General features: G+C 46.8%; 1 protein-coding gene across 1 annotated transcript in view; it reads right to left on the bottom strand.

Annotated features, from left to right (window-relative positions):
• Positions 1 to 20,291, bottom strand: part of DCAF5 (DDB1 and CUL4 associated factor 5) — a 55,777-nt gene extending 35,486 nt beyond the window's left edge. Inside the window, exon 1 of the mRNA XM_044272481.1 lies at positions 19,942 to 20,291. Within this exon, the coding sequence (XP_044128416.1) occupies positions 19,942 to 20,149 (208 nt within the window). The 5' untranslated portion in view covers positions 20,150 to 20,291. The remainder of the gene's footprint in view (positions 1 to 19,941) is intronic.
• Between the last annotated feature and the right edge of the window lie 5,690 nt (positions 20,292 to 25,981).

Genomic DNA, 25,981 nt, shown 5'->3' with positions numbered 1-25,981 from the left:
ATCTACAAAACACCTAACCCAAACCTGAAATTCTGTGAAGTCCGGGTTCGGGTCTGGGTACCAAACATGCCGATTTTTCCTCACGCAGGTGCAAAACGCATTAAAACGCTTTGCACTCGCGTGGAAAAATCGTGCATTTTTCCACGATGCACCCGCATCCTATCTGGCCCTCACACGCGACGCCCGTGTGAAAGAGGCCTTAGGGATTTATAGTAGCAAAAAAGTGGATGGGATTTTAACCTGTTGGCGAACTCCGCCAACATGTACAGAAGTAGTCCTTCATGACTGGGCCTAAAAAAAGGCCTGAATGTCCAGCCAACTTTTTGTGATTTTGTGCACGTGGTGGTTTAGTGACCCTAACTTTGTTTTATTTGTTTGACTACCAAAATACTACTTGCAATTTATTTTACTTGACACCTAGGACTTTTTAATAGAATTTTTTTTGGGTGGGAGATTTTTATCTTTTTTTAGGTTTAGGAAAACCGCTAATTCTTATTAAAAAAAGTAATTCTTTTTAATTATAGCTTTTTATTTCTTAAATCTTAAAAAACGGACACAAAAATGAATTATTGCAATGGGTTCCCTATTTTGTAACGATTGTTTTGATATATAACATGTATGGGTATGATTTAGCAGGGCGACTATGGTGACGGTTTCCATTGGCGACTGCATTTTTATTTTACTTTTTTACAGAGTGAGGTATGTAATAAGCCGTGCAGCTGATCGCATACATTTAACCCCTCAGATGCCGTGGTCAAAAGTTCAAATCACCCCTTTTCCCCCAAATACACATCATGGGCATCGCTGCGTGCAAAAACGCCTATACTATTAAAATATAAGAATATTTATCCCATACGGCAAATGGCATATTAGAAAAAAAAAAAAAAGGGCAATTCGCCTTTTTTTTTGTCACTTCCCCTCCTTCCAAAAAATTTTATAATAAAGTGATCAAAAAGTCACACACATTTCAAGACACTATCACTGAAAAGTACAGATCACTGCAAAAAATGAGTCCCCATACAGCTCTGTACACAACTACAAAAAAGTTATAGGGGTCAGAATATGGTGATGAAAATCCAGAAAAACTATCCAAGTATGGCATTGTCGTAATTGTACTGACCTGGAGAATGAAGGTTAGGCCTCATGCACACGACAGTTGTTTTTCTCGGCCTCTGTTCCGTTTCTTTTGCGGATAGGATGGGGACCCATTCATTTCAATGGGTCAGCAAAATAATGCTGATAGTTCATCCGTTTGTGTTCCGCGTCCGTTGTCCGTGTTTCCCTTCGGCAAAAAAAATTATGCATGTCCTATTTTTTTCACATTTGCGGACAAGGATAGGCATTTATTACAAGGGATCTGTGGAAAAAAACAGATCCTCCAAAATAAACAGATGCCACATCACTTTTTTTTGTCGGACGCACAAATTGCAGACGCAAAAAACGACTGTCGTGTGCATGAGGCCTAACCAGGTCAATTTTACCACATAAGAAAGATCGTTTAAAGGGCTTCTACCACCAGAAATACTGTTATGTAGCTGACTGACATTAGCGATGCGCCCATGTCAGCACTACATAACAGTGTGTTTTTTACCTTTCTCTCTGCAGCAGTTTTTGGTGCTATGTGGAGGAGCGGGGCGGGCAGAACAGAGGACCTGGGCGGAATACAGGGTGAGTGGACGGAGCCTCTAGGTGCTGATTTTACGCCCACATAGCACCTAGAGGCTCATTAGCATATTATAAAAGTGCTTATTTTACAAAAACGGCTGCGGGGAGAAAGGTAAAAAACATACTGTTATGTAGTGCTGACATTAGCGCATCGCTATATCAGACAGCTACATAACAGTATTTCTGGTGGTAGAAACCCTTTTTAAAAAATAAAAAAAAAATGGCAGAATATATATATTTTTTTTTCCAATTCCACCCCCAATTTTTTTCCTGCTCCCCACTACATAATATGCAATATAAAATAGCGCAATTAGGAAGTACAAGTTAGGCTACTTTCACACTTGCGTTCGGGGCTCCGCTTGTGAGTTCCGTTTGAAGGCTCTCACAAGCGGCCCCGAACGGATCCGTCCAGCCCTAATGCATTCTGAGTGGATGCGGATCTGCTCAGAATGCATCAGTCTGGCAGTGTTTGTCCTCCGCTCAGCAGGCGGACACCTGAACGCTGCTTGCAGCGTTCGGGTGTCCGCCTGACGATGCAGAGGCAAACGGATCCGTCCAGACTTACAATGTAAGTCAATGGGGACGGATCCGTTTGAAGTTGACACAATATGGCTCAATCTTCAAGCGGATCCGTCCCCCATTGACTTTCAATGTAAAGTCAAAACGGATCCGTTTGCATTATCATGAACAAAAAAAAAAAAAAAAAAAAAGTTTTTTTTTTTTTTTTCATGGTAATGCAAACAGATCCGTTCTGAACGGATCTAAGCGTTTGCATTATAGGTGCGGATCCGTCTGTGAAGATACCAGACGGATCCGCTCCGAACGCAAGTGTGAAAGTAGCCTTATTCTTTAAAAAAAATAAAAACTCATAAGACTATGTGAACGGAAAAATAAAAAAAGTTTATGGCTCTGGGAAGGCAGGGATTAAAAAATGAAAATCGCAAGGTCCTCTAAGGCCTCTTTCCCACGAGCGCGACGGATTAGGTCTAAATGCGTTCAGTGAAACTCGCACCATTTTGCAAGCAAGTTCAGTCAGTTTTGTCTGCGATTGCGATCAGTTGTTCAGTTTTTTCTGCGCAGGTGCAATGCGTTTTGATGCGTTTTTGACGCGCGTGATAAAAAAACTGAAGGTTTACAAACAACATCTCCTAGCAACCATCAGTGAAAAACGCATCGCATCCGCACTTGCTTCCGGATGCAATGCGTTTTTCACTGAAGCCCTATTCACTTCTATGGGTCCAGGGCTGCGTGAAAAACGCAGAATATGGCCTCATGCAAATGAACGTTGTTTTGGTCCGCAAAACAACGTTCCGTGTGCTGTCCGCATCCGTTGCTCTGTTCCGTGGTCCGCCCCAAAAATATAACCTGTCCTATTCTTGTCCGTTTTGCGGACAACAATAGGCAGTTATATTAATGGCTGTTCGTGCTGTTCTGCAAATTGTGGAACGCACACGAACGCCATCCGTGTTTTGCAGATTCGTAATTTGCAGACCGCAAAACACACAACGGTCGTGTGCATGAGGCCTATAGAACATGCTGTGTTTTTCACGCAACGCAGAACTGATGAGTGAAAAACGGCGCTCATGTACACAGACCCATGGAAATGAATGGGTCAGGATTCAGTGGGGGTGCTATGCGTTCACGTCACACATTGCACCCGCGCGGAAAACTCACTCGTGTGAAAGGGGCCTTTGGGCTCATGCACACATGTGCTGCCCGTTCCATGCACTGGGGACCGCAAACTGGGAACCTTCCATGTGGCTGGCGCAGACGGATGCACGCCGATTCAAGTTCTAATACTTTGCGGTGCGGAGGCACGGACAGAAACCCGATGGAAGCACTCCATGGTCTGTTCCACACCGCACCGTCCAGATTGCAGACCCATTCAATTAAAGATGTCCTCCTCCGTGATACGGTGCACAAACGGCTGGGACCCGTATATTGCTGACCCGCTGTTTGTGTGGCACAATACAGGCACGGCCAGCACACAAGCCCTTAGTTAGGACTCCATAAAACTGGTGAATTGAATTGTTCTTCTGACGTTCACAAGGGGGGCCAGTTCTTACATCTTTTACTTTGGGGCCACCAATGTGTTAAAATGACCCTGGGTTTAGATTCAAATCTGCTGTTATGCCGCTCAAAATTGGCATGCACATTTTGCTTAAGATTTCCACCAACAAAATAAAAGGGTAAAAACTTGAACTCAGAATGAGCACGTTGTGGACTGTAAAATCTGCAGGCTTGCGTTTCCATGTGGAGGTGTTCCGCTACTCGTAGTTAGGAGTTTTGAAAATACCATCCAAATATATTGTGCTGTGCACTGCTGTGGACCACACCACAAATCCACGGCAAGTAATTCCTGTCTGAAAAGTCACTTTTTGATGTGTCTCTTTAAAGAAAGAAAATCTGAGAAAAACACATTTCATGGAACTTTCATGGCAGAATAGAACTTGTCAAAGATGTCAATACTTTGCTTCTGATTGTTTCTGCACCAGTGAACGGACTGCATCTATGGTGGCCTCAGATGATTTCTCTTGTGGTCACCACTTGTTCATGGTAAGATAAGGAGGCAAATGGATATGGATTGAGGCAGATAAGAAGAGGGAGAGGCACGAGGGGTGGGCTCATATAGTCAGGGGTGGGCTCATATAGTCAGGCCCACGTATATATGTTTACATGTCGGCCACGAGATACCAGAGATCTGAGGAGATTCATGTCCCACCTATAAGTCTTCTTGTAGAAGGACAGAAATAATGAAGTTCATGGTCATGTTTTTCAGCTGCGTTTACATTGGTGATGGACCCGGTCATTATACCCTCCACTGCTACCACTGCACAGAATCAAAGGGACACGTCCATCTATGTTTTAAGACATATTAACCTGTATGTGAATGCTCTATGTAAGTTTTATAGAACTTGTCTGAATGGTTTTGTGCATATATTTTTTTTATTTTATAATTTATTAAAGAATCATTAACTACGGATCCATTTTTACCCCCGTGGTTCCCTGCCTGCACCCATCTAAGAAAAAATAACACCATTACATTCCCAGATACTCACAGTCCACTGCTCCAGCGGCCCCCTCTTTTTTCCTAATTGTTTTACTCGTTCTTCAGATTTTGCCATGTTAGTTTAAATGGAGCTTCTCTAGAACAGCGTTTTGAAACCTGCGGTATGAATACCCTAAGGGGTACGTGCTGCAGAGTGAGGGAGTACTATAAGGGAGCACTGGTACTACTGGGGGAACTATGAAGAGATCTATATTTTACTCCCACACAAGGGGCTTTATTACAACTGGGGACACTATAGGCAGGCATTATTACTTCTGGGCATACTATAGTGGGTGTAATTACTACTGGGGGCCACTATAAGGGGCATATTTACAAACTGAAGGCTTTAAAGGGGTGGTCTCATCATGAACAATGGGGGCATATCTCTTGGATATGGCCCCATTGACTTATAGGTGCAGGTCCCACCGCTGGGACCCGCACCTATATCGAGAACGGAGCTCCGCAAGGTGGTAGCTGGAGGACTCCGGTCCAGCCACCACCAAAACGGCTCCCCATAGAAGTGAAAGGGAGCGTACCGTTCTTGCGCGACCCCCGCTCCCATTCATTTCTATGGGGCCGGCACTTGCGGGGCTCAGTTCTCGATATAGGTGCGGGTCCCACCGCCCACAAGGTGGTGGCTGGAGGACTCCGGTTTGGCCACCACCAAGCCAGCTCCCCATAGCAGTAAATGGGAGCGCACCGTGCATCTGCAGCCCCTGCTCCCATTCACTTCTATGGGGCCGATGGAAATAGCTGAGCCAGCATTTGGCTATTTTCGCCGGCCCCAATGTAGATGAATGGAGGGCGGCGGCGCAGTGCGCCCTCTTTCACTTGTGGGGCTCCGTTCTCGATATAGGTGTGGGTCCCAGTGGTGGGACCCACACCTGTAAGACAATGGGGGAATACCCTAGCGATATGCCCCCATTGTCTATGATGAGACACCCCCTTTAATACTACTTTGACATTATGGTGGGCTTTATAACTACTAAAGGGCACTGTGGTGGGCTTCAATACTACTGGAGCACTACAGGGCGCATTAGAACCACTGGGGGCATTATAGGTGGGCATTATTATTACTGGGGATATTATAGTGGACTTTATTACTATTGGGGGGACTACGGGGAACATGATTACTAGTATGGGCACTATGGTGGCATTATCACTTCTAGGGCACAATGGGGGTAGTTTACTGTAGGGACATTAATACAACTAAGGTCACCCTGGGTGACAATTATTACTATTGGTAGGACTTTTGGAAGTACTATTACTGTGGGAGCACCCTGGCATTGTTTAACCCAATTATTTTTGGGGTACACTATGTTTTTGAGGGACACTATTACTGTAAACGGCACTACTTGCGACGCACTATGATGTAATAATTCTTGAATGATACTACTGCCAGAGGTGGGGGAGTGTATGTTAAGATCTTTTGCAGTATAGTATTGGGGAGCACAGCAGGCACAGTACTGGGGTGACAGAATGAAGTGTTGGTAAGGATTATGGAAAAGTAGGAATCTAAAATGTCTGTGTAACAAACTCTGAAGAGATTAGACATGGCTGAAAGAAGTCGTCATGGTGGTCTGGTCCGAATGGAGAAGATAAGGGAATTTTTATGCTACCCCCTTTACTGGAGTAAGATGGTGAAAACTTTTGCTACTTATTTTATTTTGGAGTCACAGTTGATAAATCTGGCTCAAATAGGCTCGACAGGCTAAGGGCTCATGCATAGGACCATATCAGCAAATCATTGATCCTGGCCATGTGCATTCCACCATTTATTTTTTCAAACTAATGTACGAATGCCCTATGCTTGTCTGCAAAAAAGACAAGAATAGGACATGTTCTATCTATGCAGGGCCGCAGAACAGATATTTGGATGTGGACATCACTGTCCACATCTTTTGTGGCGCCTCTGAAATTAATAGGTTCATATCCGATCTGCAAAAAATGCGGATTGGATACGGTCGTGTATATGAGCCCTAACCATGACCACTTTCCCACTGTAATAAGTGGATTAAAAATGCTAAATGTCAAAAAGGCCTATTTTTGTGTATTTTTGAAGCCTGAATCCTGGAGCTTGGGGATTACTACATTTTCCCCATGTTTCTTTATAGGTGTAATCCTATCCATCGGGAGCGATACACTGTTTTAATGATATTTAAACTGTCCCGTGAACATAAAATAATGGAATTATTATATTTTTTTTTTTTGCTATCTCCTACCAAAAAAATATCATAAATGCTAATCAATAAGTCCCATGTAAACCACAATGATACCAATGAAAACGACATCTCGCCCCACAAGACGCCCATATACGGCTACGTTATTGGAAAAACGAATATGGCAACATAAAAAAATACTATTGTTTTTGCGTGAAACCCAAATATTTAAAGAGTAACTAAACTTTTGTATACATTTTTGTCAACCTGTCCCTAATGTCCTAATAACACTTTTTGTAATATATTTTAAAAGTAGATACACTCAATCATCTGTGGTCACCATAAAACACAAACGTTTATTCGCATAATTCCATCCCAAACAGAGACAAACTAATATATACAGAATAAATCCTATAAAAATCTTAAAAACCAAACAGTCCTATGGGCAAAGAAAAATTTAGTAAGTACAAAATCAATTAATTGACGTCAATAAAAATGCCTAATTGTGGACACTAATGGTATGTCCACAAATATTAAGAGTAAACATTTTTTGCCTTTTGTGTCCAAGTATTATGTATTTCAGCCCGCCGTATCCAAAAAACAGAGTCTCCGAAAGTTTGAACGGGCATATACTATGCAGTATTGGTTGTATGATTCAGTGCAGTCTACTTAGTGTCCCATCTGGAACACTGCCCCGTTATTATACAGGTTGCTTCCCATCAATTGTCCTCCCACTGCAAACGTGAACTTGGTATAGAGTATTCACTTACATGTGGGTTTTTACGGAGTTCAGCGCTCCTGGTGGCGTCCCACGTCCCACTGAGTATCTCTTACCTCCGCTTAGTTCCCACAGTGGTGTATGTAGCGCTGCCTCTGCTCCAAACTCGGCGTCCCACATGTTCCGATGTATTTCTCGGTTGGTGCACTGAACTCCATAATAACCCACGGGTAAGTGAATACTCTATACCAAGTTCACATTTGCAGTGGGAGGACAATTGATGGAAAGCAACCTGTATAATAACGGGACAGTGTTCCAGATGGGACAGTAAGTAGACTGCACTTAATCATACAACCAATACTGCATTGTATATGCTTGTTACAAACTTTCTGAGACTCTGTTGTTTTGGACACGGCGGGCTGAAATACATAATACTTGGACACAAAAGTCAAAAATGTTTACTCTTAATATTTGTGGACATACCATTGGTGGACCTTCTTTATTCAGTTGGTAGTATTATTATACCCCCGTGAGCGCACAGGTAGGGGGGATGCATTTTTATTGACGTCAATTAATTGATTTTGCACTTACAAAAATTTTCTTTGCCCATAGGATTGCTTTGTTTTTAAGAGTTGTATAGGATTTATTCTGTATATATTAGTTTGTCTCCGTTTGGGATTGAATTATGCGAATAAACGTTAGTTTTTTTTATGGTGACCACAGATGACTGAGTGCCTATCTACTTTTAAAATATATACATTTAAGTGACTAGGAGCACTGTCACGATAAGAGCACCATATCCTTCTCGATAGAAAGTAAAGCCTCCTTCTTTCTTATAAATTAATATACCAGTAGTTTATTTATTTATTTTTCTTACACTTTTCCCTCTCTAAAGTGCACATTTTACTCTGCGCTTGAAGGGATTCTGTCACCAGGTTTCACCCCTTTAAGATAAAAATATGCTTATGTTCAGGGTGCCTTCACGATTCCTAATGTGGTCTTATAAATGTAATCTGTAGGCTCATTTTGCTAAAAAAAAACGCTATTACTAACCTGTCAATCAAAAAAATAAGGTGCCCAAGGGGATGTAAATGGATCCAAGCTGCCGGCCGCACCCGCCGCCGTTCGTACCCAGCACCGCCTCATAATCTTCTGTGACGCCTTCCGCTCTCCCTCCCTCTCCTCCTGCTGTAACATCGCTGTGACGCCTCCCCCCTCCTCCTGCTGTAACATCGCTGTGACGCCTCCCGCTCTCCCTCCCTCCCCCCTCCTCCTGCTGTAACATCGCTGTGACGCCTCCCGCTCTCCCTCCCTCCCCCTGCTGTAACATCGCTGTGACACCTCCCGCTCTCCCTCCCTCCCCCTGCTGTAACATCGCTGTGACGCCTCCCCCCTCCTCCTGCTGTAACATCGCTGTGACGCCTCCCGCTCTCCCTCCCTCCCCCTGCTGTAACATCGCTGTGACACCTCCCGCTCTCCCTCCCTCCCCCTGCTGTAACATCGCTGTGACGCCTCCCCCCTCCTCCTGCTGTAACATCACTGTGACGCCTCCCCCTCCTCCTGCTGTAACATCACTGTGACGCCTCCCCCTCCTCCTGCTGTAACATCGCTGTGACGCCTCCCCCCTCCTCCTGCTGTAACATCACTGTGACGCCTCCCCCCTCCTCCTGCTGTAACATCGCTGTGACGCCTCCCGCTCTCCCTCCCTCCCCCTGCTGTAACATCGCTGTGACACCTCCCGCTCTCCCTCCCTCCCCCTGCTGTAACATCGCTGTGACGCCTCCCCCCTCCTCCTGCTGTAACATCACTGTGACGCCTCCCCCTCCTCCTGCTGTAACATCACTGTAACGCCTCCCCCTCCTCCTGCTGTAACATCGCTGTGACGCCTCCCCCCTCCTCCTGCTGTAACATCACTGTGACGCCTCCCCCCTCCTCCTGCTGTAACATCGCTGTGACGCCTCCCGCTCTCCCTCCCTCCCCCTGCTGTAACATCGCTGTGACGCCTCCCGCTCTCCCTCCCTCCCCCTGCTGTAACATCGCTGTGACGCCTCCCGCTCTCGCTCCCTCCTCCTGCTGTAACATCGCAATGTTACAGCAGGAGAAGGAGGGAGGGAGGGAGAGCGGGAGGCGTCACAGTGATGTTACAGCAGGAGGAGGGAGGGAGAGCGGGAGGCGTCACAGTGATGTTACAGCAGGAGGAGGGGGAGGCGTCACAGTGATGTTACAGCAGGAGGAGGGGGAGGCGTCACAGTGATGTTACAGCAGGAGGAGGGGGAGGCGTCACAGTGATGTTACAGCAGGAGGAGGGGGAGGCGTCACAGTGATGTTACAGCAGGAGGAGGGGGGAGGCGTCACAGCGATGTTACAGCAGGAGGAGGGGGAGGCGTCACAGTGATGTTACAGCAGGAGGAGGGGGAGGCGTCACAGTGATGTTACAGCAGGAGGAGGGGGAGGAGTCACAGCAATGTTACAGCAGGAGGAGGGGGAGGAGTCACAGCAATGTTACAGCAGGAGGAGGGGGGAGGCGTCACAGCGATGTTACAGCAGGAGGAGGGGGGAGGGAGGGAGGGAGAGCGGGAGGCGTCACAAAAGAGGATGAGGCGGCGCTGGGCACGAACGGCGGCGGGTGCGGCCGGCAGCTTGGATCCATTTACATCCCCTTTGGCACCTTATTTTTTTGATTGACAGGTTAGTAAAAGCGCTTTTTTAGCAAAATGAGCCTACAGATTACATTTATAAGACCACATTAGGAATTGTGAAGGCACCCTGAACATAAGCATATTTTTATCTTAAAGGGGTGAAAGCTGGTGACAGAATCCCTTTAAAATCTACTTCTCTGTACACCTCTGACTGCTCAGGAGTTGAAAGTTTTATCAATGGGGCTGCAGCGCGTATTGCTGCTCCTAAATCCTGGCATAGCACATGCCATGATTGGCGGAGCGGGCTCCTGCCTGTGCCTGCTCCGCTAAGCTAAGAGTCAGCTCTTTCCTGTTACTTATTGTTTTGGCTGCAGCAGTAGAGTCCTGGACACCACAGCAGCCAATTATTGGGCTCAGCCATCTTGTGCCCTCCACCACTGAGGCCAGTCACTGGCTGCAGCCCAGGGAAGAGGAAGGAGCAGCAGTGCTGGATCGGAGGGTGTTGGGATAAGTTAGCTTATCATTTTGACAAGCTCCTAATATTTTTTATCTCTGAAAACAACCTTGGACAACCCCTTTAACAGGCCCTTTTCTTAACCACTTGCCTACTGCAGCACTCCTTTATACGTTCTGGCGTTAGGCAGATAACTGTAACCTGACGTATAAAAGCGTCAGGTTACATTACAATCTGCCAGTGCCCTGTGGCGCTGCAGATCACTGTGAGTGCACTATTAGGCAGCTGCGGTCACAGTGAAGAGCCCGGAGACCAGCCAAAAGTAGTCACAAGGAATCTATGTGAAGAAAAGTATATAAAGCCAGCAGGGGTGCTTTCAGCTATGTCAGAGCGACCCCTGCTGGCTGTACAGTGAGCTGTGATCCCGCTGTCTGAGAATTAACCCCTTTCTGCCTTGACTGTGGCAGGAAGGGGTTAATTCTATTTTTTCCACAGAAAAAAATACAGAAAAAGTAAAAAAATATAATAGTTATAGCTATATTTATTATTTTTAGTAATAATATACCAGACTACGTACACACACACACACACACTTTTTTACACCCATTTTCTTTCATAAGTAATATAGTTTAGACGCAGATTTTGTGCGTCTAAAATATAGAAATGTATACACTTTTTTTTTTTATGAAAATGTCAACATTTTTCTAAGATGAATATCTTAAGGGGTCAACATAAGAAAGAAAAAGTCACTTTGAAGGGGTTTCTAATGTTTTGGTGCTGTACAACATCTGCACTGGCATTACGGTGCCATAGAACCAGCAAAAAAAAAATAAAAAAAAAAAATAGGCCACCAAAATTCTAAATGTGCTCTAGTCCTTTGCACATATAGCATCCGCTTTCACAGTACAAACATACGGTAATGGTTATAGAAATGTTTTATGTTTAAATCTTTTGTAACAGTCAGGCCTCATTCACGTGTCAGTGATGAAATCTGTGATAAGATGATCAGTGATTCATCAGTGAAGATTTCGTGTTTGGTCCATGTGTCATGCGTGTTCCACGGACAATGCACAGCTGAAAATTAATTTTCAGAACACCTTCTCTTAAAGGGGTCGTCTCACTTCAGTAAGTTGCATTTATCATGTAGAGAAAGTTAAAACAAGCCACTTAGGCCTCATGCACACGACCGTTGTTTTATTCCGTGTCCGTTGTTCCGTTTTTCGTGATTTTCTGCGGACCCATTGACTTTCAATAGGTTCGTGATCCGTGATTCCAGTCCGTCAAAAAAATTTAACCTGTCCTATTTTTTTCGCGGAAAACGGTTTGTGGACCCAGTCAATGGGACTGCTAAAAAACACGGAGGCACACAAGATTGTCATCCGCGTATCCGTTTTTTCCTATCATTTGCATGGCAAACTTGACAGACTTTTTTTTACTTTCCTTTATGTCTGGTGGTCCTCCAAAAATATAGGAAGACCCACAGAAACAAATCACAGAACAACGGAACCCCATTTTGCGGAACGGAACACAACAACGGTCGTGTGCATGAGGCCTTACTAATCTATTGTGATTGTCCATATTGCTTCCTTTGCTGGCTGTTTTCATTTTCCTATCACATTATACACTGCTCATTTCCATGGTTACAGACCACCCTGCAATCCAGCAGTGGTGGTCGTGCTTGCACAATATAGGAAAAAGTGTCATCCTCTCTGGTGGCTGGGACCGTAGGAGTGTGCATAGGCTAGTGCTTTTTCCTATAGTGTGCAAACACGACCACCACTGATGGATTGCAGGGTGGTCATAACCCCTGGATACGAGCAGTGTATAATGTGATGGACAAATGAATCCAGCCAGCAAAGGAAGCAATATGGATAACAATACATTAGTAAATGGCTTGTATAACTATCTCTACATGATAAATGCCACTTACGGTACTGAAGTGAGACAACCCCTTTAATGGTCCGTGAAACACGAATGGCGTCCGTGTTTTTGACGGACCATAGACTAATCAGTGTGAGAAACAAAATAGGGCATAAAACCACAGACCCTGCGAAAACACGGATGTGTGAATACAGACATTAAAATGAATGGGTGCGTGTGCTGTCCATGAATCACTGACGTTGTGAATAAGGTTTTGAAGAAAAAAAATATATAAGAAAAGATAAAAATATATATATATTTTTTCATAATTTCCAGATTTTCCTTCAATATTTTTTAAAATATTATATCTGTCATCTAGTGGCACAAAAAAAAAAAAAAAAAAAGAAGATCTAATATCTAATATAATATACTTGAAGAATAATATCAAATACTTATAGACTGGCTCAGAAATTATCAGTTATTTGCATTGCTATACACTACGTGCAGAATTATTAGGCAAATGAGTATTTTGACCACATCATCCTCTTTATGCATGTTGTCTTACTCCAAGCTGTATAGGCTCGAAAGCCTACTACCAATTAAGCATATTAGGTGATGTGCATCTCTGTAATGAGAAGGGGTGTGGTCTAATGACATCAACACCCTATATCAGGTGTGCATAATTATTAGGCAACTTCCTTTCCTTTGGCAAAATGGGTCAAAAGAAGGACTTGACAGGCTCAGAAAAGTCAAAAATAGTGAGATATCTTGCAGAGGGATGCAGCACTCTTAAAATTGCAAAGCTTCTGAAGCGTGATCATCGAACAATCAAGCGTTTCATTCAAAATAGTCAACAGGGTCGCAAGAAGCGTGTGGAAAAACCAAGGCGCAAAATAACTGCCCATGAACTGAGAAAAGTCAAGCGTGCAGCTGCCAAGATGCCACTTGCCACCAGTTTGGCCATATTTCAGAGCTGCAACATCACTGGAGTGCCCAAAAGCACAAGGTGTGCAATACTCAGAGACATGGCCAAGGTAAGAAAGGCTGAAAGACGACCACCTCTGAACAAGACACACAAGCTGAAACGTCAAGACTGGGCCAAGAAATATCTCAAGACTGATTTTTCTAAGGTTTTATGGACTGATGAAATGAGAGTGAGTCTTGATGGGCCAGATGGATGGGCCCGTGGCTGGATTGGTAAAGGGCAGAGAGCTCCAGTCCGACTCAGACGCCAGCAAGGTGGAGGTGGAGTACTGGTTTGGGCTGGTATCATCAAAGATGAGCTTGTGGGGCCTTTTCGGGTTGAGGATGGAGTCAAGCTCAACTCCCAGTCCTACTGCCAGTTTCTGGAAGACACCTTCTTCAAGCAGTGGTACAGGAAGAAGTCTGCATCCTTCAAGAAAAACATGATTTTCATGCAGGACAATGCTCCATCACACGCGTCCAAGTACTCCACAGCGTGGCTGGCAAGAAAGGGTAGAAAATAATAAAATCTAATGACATGGCCTCCTTGTTCACCTGATCTGAACCCCATTGAGAACCTGTGGTCCATCATCAAATGTGAGATTTACAAGGAGGGAAAACAGTACACCTCTCTGAACAGTGTCTGGGAGGCTGTGGTTGCTGCTGCACGCAATGTTGATGGTGAACAGATCAAAACACTGACAGAATCCATGGATGGCAGGCTTTTGAGTGTCCTTGCAAAGAAAGGTGGCTATATTGGTCACTGATTTGTTTTTGTTTTGTTTTTGAATGTCAGAAATGTATATTTGTGAATGTTGAGATGTTATATTGGTTTCCCTGGTAAAAATAAATAATTGAAATGGGTATATATTTGTTTTTTGTTAAGTTGCCTAATAATTATGCACAGTAATAGTCACCTGCACACACAGATATCCCCCTAAAATAGCTAAAAGTAAAAACAAACTAAAAACTACTTCCAAAAATATTCAGCTTTGATATTAATGAGTTTTTTGGGTTCATTGAGAACATGGTTGTTGTTCAATAATAAAATTAATACTCAAAAATACAACTTGCCTAATAATTCTGCACTCCCTGTAATGAAAAAATTGGTCTGGTAAGGAGGGGGGGGGGGGGGGTAAACACTCCGGTAATGAAGCGGTTAAAATGCAGTATTATAAAGGAATACTCTGCAGATAATATACGTCTGCCACGGGGAAATACAAGATCAGACAACTGCAAAGTGAACCTAATAAATATCTGTGTAGAGGAGGGCCTCCCGGGTCTGCTCAGCAGCAGGTAGGACATATTGCATTTCAACATGCCCGATCCTTCTGTTCTCTGGGAGGATAGTAGCGCCACAGGTGTTAGGCAGTGACAGACCCCTGTCTCTACTGTGAACACGCATGCTCGACCGAGCCAAGTGAGCATGTGCATGGGCTAGTCGTTATAAGGACAACAGCCCAAAAAATGGTCCACCGTCATATTCTAGACACTGAACAAGCAGGGGGTGCAGAGAGATTTCTGAATACACCACAACACATTCTGTAACTGAGGAGCAGAAGAAGATATATAGATACTTGCTATATATTTTTAACATATATCCAGGAAAAACCCGTTAACAGTCTCAAGTTATGGCTTTGGTTTCCGAAGAACTATTTTCCTCTCGGAAGAATCAGTAATCTCAGACGTGGTTATCCTGCTGGGATCAGAACGCTCCTGTTTACACATAACACGTACGATCTGGTGCACACATCATGCCTGCCCTGCCTGAGTAACTGGTCCTGTGCCAATCACTATTGTTAAAGGGGCACTCCACATGTACATATCTCCTGACAGGTTAAAGGGAATGTGTCATCAGAAAAAGATCTATTGTATAAATTATGTTTTATGTTAAACATGTTATTAAAGAATTTTTGGCAAGGTTATTTTTTTTGCTTTCCATGTCAAAATGTATAGTAAAAAAAATAATAATAATAATAATAATAATAATCTGCAGTTTCATGCTGGCCACTAATAGGCGCCACTTCCTGGTCTGTACAGATCACTTTTCAGCAGCCACTAATTATCATCACAAGCAGAATTAAATACTTTTTATTTATTTTTTCCATGGAAGATACGGCAGGTTTGACCAATTACACTTGGGACCCTCACCCCCAATAACCATCGGCAGTGGTGACAGGAGGACCCTCACCCCCAATAACCATCGGCAGTGGTGACAGGAGGACCCTCACCCCCAATAACCATCGGCAGTGGTGACAGGAGGACCCTCACCCCCAATAACCATCGGCAGTGGTGACAGGAGGACCCTCACCCCCAATAACCATCGGCAGTGGTGACAGGAGGACCCTCACCCCCAATAACCATCGGCAGTGGTGACAGGAGGACCCTCAATAACCACCGGCAGTGGTGGCAGGAGGACCCTCACCCCCAATAACCACCGGCAGTGGTGGCAGGAGGACCCTCACCCCCAATAACCACCGGCAGTGGTGGCAGGAGGACCCTCACCCCCAATAACCACCGGCAGTGGTGGCAGGAGGACCCTCACCCCCAATAACCACCGGCAGTGGTGGCAGGAGGACCCTCACCCCCAATAACCATCGGCAGTGGTGGCAGGAGGACCCTCACCCCCAATAACCATCGGCAGTGGTGGCAGGAGGACCCTCACCCCCAATAACCATCGGCAGTGGTGACAGGAGGACCCACACCTTCAATAACCATCGGCAGTGGTGACAGGAGGACCCTCAATAACCATCAGCAGAAGTGACAGGAGGACCCTCACCTCAAATAACCATCCGCAGTGGTGACAGGAGGACCCTCACCCCCAATAACCATCCGCAGTGGTGACAGGAGGACCCTCACCCCCAATAACCATCCGCAGTGGTGACAGGAGGACCCTCAATAACCATCAGCAGAAGTGACAGGAGGACCCTCACCTCAAATAACCATCCGCAGTGGTGACAGGAGGACCCTCACCCCCAATAACCATCCGCAGTGGTGACAGGAGGACCCTCACCCCCAATAACCATCCGCAGTGGTGACAGGAGGACCCTCACCCTCAATAACCATCCGCAGTGATGACAGGAGGACCCTCACCCTCAATAACCATCGCAGTGGTGACAGGAGGACCCTCACCCCCAATAACCATCCGCAGTGGTGACAGGAGGACCCTCACCCCCAATAACCATCCGCAGTGGTGACAGGAGGACCCTCACCCCCAATAACCATCCGCAGTGGTGACAGGAGGACCCTTAATAACCATCAGCAGCGGTGACAGGAGGACCCTCACCTCCAATAACCATCCGCAGTGGTGACAGCAGGACCCTCACCCCCAATAACCATCCGCAGTGGTGACAGCAGGACCCTCACCCCCAATAACCATCGGCAGCGGTGACAGGAGGACCCTCACCCCCAATAACCATCTGCAGTAGTGACAGGAGGACCCTCACCCCCAATAACCATCGGCAGTGGTGACAGGAGGACCCTCAATAACCATCAGCAGCGGTGACAGGAGGACCCTCACCTCCAATAACCATCTGCAGTGGTGACAGGAGGACCCTCACCTCCAATAACCATCTGCAGTGGTGACAGGAGGACCCTCATCCCCAATAACCATCTGCAGTGGTGACAGGAGGACCTTCACCCCCAATAACAGGCAGCAGAGATGACAGGAGGACCCTCACCCCCAATAACCATCGGCAGTGGTGACAGGAGGACCCTCACCCCCAATAACCATCGGCAGTGGTGACAGGAGGACCCTCACCCCCAATAACCATCGGCAGTGGTGACAGGAGGACCCTCACCCCCAATAACCATCGGCAGTGGTGACAGGAGGACCCTCACCCCCAATAACCATCGGCAGTGGTGACAGGAGGACCCTCAATAACCACCGGCAGTGGTGGCAGGAGGACCCTCACCCCCAATAACCACCGGCAGTGGTGGCAGGAGGACCCTCACCCCCAATAACCACCGGCAGTGGTGGCAGGAGGACCCTCACCCCCAATAACCACCGGCAGTGGTGGCAGGAGGACCCTCACCCCCAATAACCACCGGCAGTGGTGGCAGGAGGACCCTCACCCCCAATAACCATCGGCAGTGGTGGCAGGAGGACCCTCACCCCCAATAACCATCGGCAGTGGTGGCAGGAGGACCCTCACCCCCAATAACCATCGGCAGTGGTGACAGGAGGACCCACACCTTCAATAACCATCGGCAGTGGTGACAGGAGGACCCTCAATAACCATCAGCAGAAGTGACAGGAGGACCCTCACCTCAAATAACCATCCGCAGTGGTGACAGGAGGACCCTCACCCCCAATAACCATCCGCAGTGGTGACAGGAGGACCCTCACCCCCAATAACCATCCGCAGTGGTGACAGGAGGACCCTCAATAACCATCAGCAGAAGTGACAGGAGGACCCTCACCTCAAATAACCATCCGCAGTGGTGACAGGAGGACCCTCACCCCCAATAACCATCCGCAGTGGTGACAGGAGGACCCTCACCCCCAATAACCATCCGCAGTGGTGACAGGAGGACCCTCACCCTCAATAACCATCCGCAGTGATGACAGGAGGACCCTCACCCTCAATAACCATCGCAGTGGTGACAGGAGGACCCTCACCCCCAATAACCATCCGCAGTGGTGACAGGAGGACCCTCACCCCCAATAACCATCCGCAGTGGTGACAGGAGGACCCTCACCCCCAATAACCATCCGCAGTGGTGACAGGAGGACCCTTAATAACCATCAGCAGCGGTGACAGGAGGACCCTCACCTCCAATAACCATCCGCAGTGGTGACAGCAGGACCCTCACCCCCAATAACCATCCGCAGTGGTGACAGCAGGACCCTCACCCCCAATAACCATCGGCAGCGGTGACAGGAGGACCCTCACCCCCAATAACCATCTGCAGTAGTGACAGGAGGACCCTCACCCCCAATAACCATCGGCAGTGGTGACAGGAGGACCCTCAATAACCATCAGCAGCGGTGACAGGAGGACCCTCACCTCCAATAACCATCCGCAGTGGTGACAGCAGGACCCTCACCCCCAATAACCATCGGCAGCGGTGACAGGAGGACCTTCACCCCCAATAACCATCTGCAGTAGTGACAGGAGGACCCTCACCCCCAATATCCATCGGCAGTGGTGACAGGAGGACCCTCACCCCCAATAACCATCGGCAGTGGTGACAGGAGGACCCTCAATAACCATCCGCAGCGGTGACAGGAGGACCTTCACCCCCAATAACCATCCGCAGAGGTGACAGGAGGACCCTCACCCCCAATAACCATCCGCAGTGATGACAGGAGGACCCTCACCCCCAATAACCATCCGCAGTGATGACAGGAGGACCCTCACCCCCAATAACCATCCGCAGTGGTGACAGGAGGACCCTCACCCCCAATAACCATCCGCAGTGATGACAGGAGGACCCTCACCCCCAATAACCATCCGCAGTGATGACAGGAGGACCCTCACCCCCAATAACCATCCGCAGTGATGACAGGAGGACCCTCACCCTCAATAACCATCAGCAGTGGTGACAGGAGGACCCTCATCCCCAATAACCAGCACAGAGGTGACAGGAGGACCCTCATCCCCAATAACCATCTGCAGTGGTGACAGGAGGACCCTCACCCCCAATAACCATCGGCAGTGGTGACAGGAGGACCCGCACCCCCAATAACCATCGGCAGTGGTGACAGGAGGACCCGCACCCCCAATAACCATCGGCAGTGGTGACAGGAGGACCTTCACCCCCAATAACCATCAGCGGCGGTGACAGACGAACCTTCACCCCCAATAACCATCGGCAGTGGTGACAGGAGGACCCTCACCCCCAATAACCATCCGCAGTGATGACAGGAGGACCTTCACCCCCAATAACCATCCGCAGTGATGACAGGAGGACCCTCACCCCCAATAACCATCCGCAGTGATGACAGGAGGACCTTCACCCCCAATAACCATCCGCAGTGATGACAGGAGGACCCTCACCCCCAATAACCATCCGCAGTGATGACAGGAGGACCTTCACCCCCAATAACCATCTGCAGTGATGACAGGAGGACCCTCACCCTCAATAACCATCTGCAGTGGTGACAGGAGGACCCTCATCCCCAATAACCAGCACAGAGGTGACAGGAGGACCCTCATCCCCAATAACCATCTGCAGTGGTGACAGGAGGACCTTCACCCCCAATAACAGGCAGCAGAGATGACAGGAGGACCCTCATGTCACACATACATCTATCTGGTCTAGGCCAATGATTGGTAACCTGTGGCTGTGCAGCTGCTGAGGATGCTGGGAGTTGTAGTTTCACACCACCTGGGGAGCCACAGGTAGCAGCCTTCTAGGCCATACAAGTGTACAGAGGAGGGGAGGCGCAGATATCGGGGTGCGGCCCGGCAGGTCCTGGGGGCACTTACCTGACACCAGCATGTGCCCCCCGCTGTTGGAGAACTCGATAGCATTGACACAACCGAAGTGTCCGAGCAGGTCCTTCTTGTAGAGGTTCCTGCAGGCCTGCAGCCTCCTCCGCTGGAAGTCCTCCTTCAGCAGCGGGTCCCCGTGCAGGCCTCTGCGGGAGAGGAAGCCCACCGCCGACCTCATGCCGCATCCCCCGTCTCTTCTCATGGCGGCAGCTCCCGGGCTCGCCCTGTGATCCGGGGCTCGTCACGCAGACATGGCAGCTAGGGAAACACGGAGCTGTTTAGACACAAGTTGCGGGGCCGATGCGAGCTCCTCCCTCCTCAGCTGATCGTCCTCCGCTTCCTCCCCCTGCCCGTCCTCGGGAGCTCACACGGAGGCCGAAAAACGTACACCGTGAGCGGGCACAAGACGACGTCAGCCCCGGCCACCTCCTGGAGCAGCCGCCCCCGACCCCAATATCTGACGTCCTGCTCCGCACTCACTCCATTGTGTGTGCACAGTCTCGAGGGCCCCCCCAAATACGTCTCCCCACATTACCTCATATATCACCCTGTGCCCCCCACATGACTCATTACAGTGTGCCCCCACATGACATATTACACTGTGCCCCCACATGACATATTACACTGTGCCCCCACATGACATACTACACTGTGCCCCCACATGACATATTACACTGTGCCCCCACATGACATACTACACTGTGCCCCCACATGACATATTACACTGTGCCCCCACGACATATTATACTGTGCCCCCCACATCACATGACATATTACAGTGTGCCCCACATTACATGACATATTACACTGTGCCCCCATATGACATATTACACTGTGCCCCACAGTACATATTACACTGTGCCCCCACAGTACATATTACACTGTGCCCTCACATTACATGACATATTACACTGTGCCCCCACATTACATATTACACTGTGCCCCCTCATTACATGACATATTACACTGTGCCCCACATTACATGACATATTACACTGTGCCCCCACATTACATATTACACTGTGCCCTCACATTACATGACATATTACACTGTGCCCCACATCACATATTACACTGTGCCCCCACATCACATATTACAGTGTGCCCCCCACACTACATATTATACTGTGCCCCCCACATTACATGACATATTATACTGTGCCCCCACATTACATGACATATTACACCGTGCCCTCACATTACATGACATATTACACTGTGCCCCACATTACATGACATATTACACTGTGCCCCCATATTACACTGTGCCCCCACAGTACATATTACACTGTGCCCCCACAGTACATATTACACTGTGCCCCCACAGTACATATTACACTGTGCCCCCACAGTACATATTACACTGTGCCCCCACAGTACATATTACACTGTGCCCCCACAGTACATATTACACTGTGCCCTCACATTACATGACATATTACACTGTGCCCCACATCACATATTACACTGTGCCCCCATATGACATATTACACTGTGCCCCCACATTACGTATTACACTGTGCCCCCACATTACATGACTCATTACAGTGTGCCCCCACATGACATATTACACTGTGCCCCCACATGACATATTACACTGTGCCCCCACATGACATATTACACTGTGCCCCCACATGACATATTACACTGTGCCCCCACGACATATTATACTGTGCCCCCCACATTACATGACATATTACACTGTGCCCCACATTACATGACATATTACACTGTGCCCTCACATCACATGACATATTACAGTGTGCCCCACATTACATGACATATTACACTGTGCCCCCATATGACATATTACACTGTGCCCCACAGTACATATTACACTGTGCCCCACAGTACATATTACACTGTGCCCCCACAGTACATATTACACTGTGCCCTCACATTACATGACATATTACACTGTGCCCCCACATTACATATTACACTGTGCCCCCTCATTACATGACATATTACACTGTGCCCCACATTACATGACATATTACACTGTGCCCCCACATGACATATTACACTGTGCCCTCACATTACATGACATATTACACTGTGCCCCACATCACATATTACACTGTGCCCCCACATCACATATTACAGTGTGCCCCCCACACTACATATTATACTGTGCCCCCCACATTACATGACATATTATACTGTGCCCCCCACATTACATGACATATTACACTGTGCCCCCACATTACATGACATATTACACTGTGCCCCCACAGTACATATTACACTGTGCCCTCACATTACATGACATATTACACTGTGCCCCACATTACATGACATATTACACTGTGCCCCCATATTACACTGTGCCCCCACAGTACATATTACACTGTGCCCCCACAGTACATATTACACTGTGCCCTCACATTACATGACATATTACACTGTGCCCCACATCACATATTACACTGTGCCCCCATATGACATATTACACTGTGCCCCCACATTACATATTACAGTGTGCCCCCCACATTACATATTATACTGTGCCCCCACATTACATGACATATTATACTGTGCCCCCCACATTACATGACATATTACACTGTGCCCCACATTACATGACATATTACACTGTGCCCTCACAGTACATAATACACTGTGCCCTCACATTACATGACATATTACACTGTGCCCCCATATGACATATTACACTGTGCCCCCATATGACATATTACACTGTGCCCCCATATGACATATTACACTGTGCCCCACATCACATTTTACACCGTGCCCCCACATTACGTATTACACTGTGCCCCCACATTACATGACATATTACAGTGTGCCCCCCACATTACATATTATACTGTGCCCCCATATTACACTGTGCCCCCCACATTACATATTATACTGTGCCCCCATATTACACTGTGCCCTCACATTACATATTTATTACACTGTGCCCCCCCCCACATTACATGACATATTACACTGTGCCCCCATATGACATATTACACTGTGCCCCACATCACATTTTACACTGTGCCCCCACATTACGTATTACACTGTGCCCCCACATTACATGACATATTACAGTGTGCCCCCCACATTACATATTATACTGTGCCCCCATATTACACTGTGCCCTCACATTACATGACATATTACAGTGTGCCCCACATTACATATTTATTACACTGTGCCCCCCCACATTACATGACATATTACACTGTGCCCCCACATTACGTATTACACTGTGCCCCCACATTACATGACATATTACAGTGTGCCCCCCACATTACATATTATACTGTGCCCCCACATTCATGACATATTACACTGTGCCCCACATTACATATGTATTACACTGTGCCCCCCCACATTACATTACATATTACACTGTGACCCACATTACATATTTATTACACTGTGCCCCCACATCACATATTACACTGTGCCCCCAAATTACATGACATATTACACTGCCCCCACATTAAATATTACACTGCCCCCACATTACATATTACACTGTGCGCCACATTATATGATATATTACATTGTATCCCCCACCTTACATGACATCACTGTGCCTCATTTATTATACTCTGCATCTTACATTACCTGACATACTAAATACTCTATGTGCCCCAACAATAACTGATATTACACCGTACTCCCATATTACCACACATATTACCGTGAGCCTCCCCAATGCCTCACTTATTACCTTCTGCCCCTACAATACCTGATCATTGTGCCCCCATGTTACCACTCATGTTATAAATGTTCTCGCATTACCTCATATAATACCGTGTGTTCCCCCATTACATGACATATTACATGGTGCCTCTACAATACCTGACATATTACACTGTATCCCCCCTCAGCACATTACCCGACTTATCAATGTGCCCCCCAATATTACCACTCATGTTACAAATGTTACCCTCAAATTACCTCATCAATAATGCTCTGCACCCCATGATGCGGATGTTGAGAGTTCCATACCATGCATTTCAAAAGCTCTAATATACGATTTTTTTGTGTAAAGCCTCATGCACGCGACCTAACCGCAAATAGCCTAGCCACAGATTACAGATTGCATCCCGCAATTTCCGCTGGCACCACTGCAAAAATGCTTATTTTTGTCAGCAAAACGGACATAGAACATGTTCTATTTTGTTGAGGGACGTAACTGCGGGCATACGGATGCGGACAGCACACGCTGAGGCCTAAGGCTCAGTTAGACGAGCGGTGTAAAACTTGTCTGTATTCCGTACGCAAAAAATGGACAGTTTTTAATAAGGGTGGAATCAGCATTGTCTCTGACAGCGTTCCGTTTGTCCCGTTTCTCCATCTTTATGGCATCAGTTTGTCATCATCTTGTCACAGACGTAAAATAATAAAACTGCTTTCACTTTCCAGTGTGTGTGCTTTTATGCTGGGCAAGTCTACTGCGGGAATCGAAGTAGCTTGATAGGTCATCAGTATCTGATCGGTGAGGGTCCGACACCCGGCCGGGACCCCAGCTGATTAGCAGTAGCACTTAGGCCATGTGACGTCAGGTTCATTGGTCAGGGATAGAAGTGAATGGGGCTGAGCTGCTATACAATGTACCGCGCTGTGCTTTGTGAGCTGAGAGAAGGCCGTGGCCCTTCTACTACTGGTGCCGCCTCAAACAGCTGATTGGTGGGGGTCCCGGGTGTCAGACCCCCACGATCAGATACTGGGGACCTATCCTGAGTTTAAATATGTTGTAAAACCCTTTTAACCCTTTCCGGGGATGGAGCCTGCTCTCAACCTCCAGGTTGCTGCTATTTTACACAGAAGAGGCCCAGGGGTAATATCTATGATCAGCCATAACACCAATCGTGGACAATTATCCCCTCAGATGCCAATAGCTGCCTTCCCCTGTCTGAGATCGGGGAAGGCGGCCTGTACTAGTAACTGGCATGAGCATGTACAAGGCTTACAGGCTGATCACTAGTATATTCCAAGGCAGGCCTGTAGGTGACAGCACTGCATTAGAATATACTCAATTGAGTATTCTGTATTGCATAGATATGCATTACAGAATACAAGATGCAATCCAATGATTCAAACTCATAAAACTGTGGTAGAGTCGCGTTGTTTTTCCATTTCCATCCAGTTTGGAATTTTTTTCCAACTTCCCACTACACTGTATGCAATATTAAAGGGGTTATCCCATCTTAGACAATGGGGGCGTATCGCTAGGATATGCCCCCATTGTCTGATAGGTGCAGGTCCCACCTCGGGGACCCGCACCTACAAGGAGAATGGAGTGGAGAAAGTTGAGGAGGGCGCACTGCGCATGCCTCGCCACCGCTCCAATTCATTTCTATGGGGCCGACGGATAAAGCCGAGCCAGCACTCGGCTATTTTCGGTGGCTCTATAGAAATGAATAGAGGGCGGCTGCCCCTTTAAGTGGCTCCATTAATATTATTACTATTAATATTATAATTTTAATTTATATAATTATAATTTTGATATAATTATATTTTAATATAATTTTAATTATAATATCATAATTTAATTATAATATTAAGTGCTAGAGCATGTCCAGCAAAAGACAAGCTCTAATACGACTATGTGAATGGAAACATAAAAACATTATTGCTCCAGGATGGCAAAAGGAAAATGCAAAATGGGAAAATTGTAGGGTCCTGATGGTTTATTTTTAAAATATTTTATAATAATCACCCAGCTGTCTCACCACCTTTGCTAATAGATTGCTATAGCATTATGTAAGAATAGGCAGGTATGTTACTCAGGATTCAGGACCCTAGGAAAGCTGTGTGACAACCTCTGTGTGAATAAGGTGGTCATTCTGGTTGTCTCCCATCTTTCCCGGAAACAAACATTTTATATATATAAAAGACAGTATCTTTCATTAGGCTTTGAGCCTCTGGACACTGCTCTCCTCTGTGCATAAAATGGTCTGCCCAGGCTATAATCTCCTGCTGGACAGGTAAGGGTTAAACAGCACCTCGCCTATAAGAGGCGTGCGTAATGTACGTGCTGACGCTGACGTCACTCCAGAAACGGGAA

This window comes from Bufo gargarizans, chromosome 11 (assembly GCF_014858855.1).
Source record: "Bufo gargarizans isolate SCDJY-AF-19 chromosome 11, ASM1485885v1, whole genome shotgun sequence".
Taxonomy (NCBI): domain Eukaryota; kingdom Metazoa; phylum Chordata; class Amphibia; order Anura; family Bufonidae; genus Bufo; species Bufo gargarizans.
This window is presented reverse-complemented; position numbering and strand designations above follow the sequence as displayed.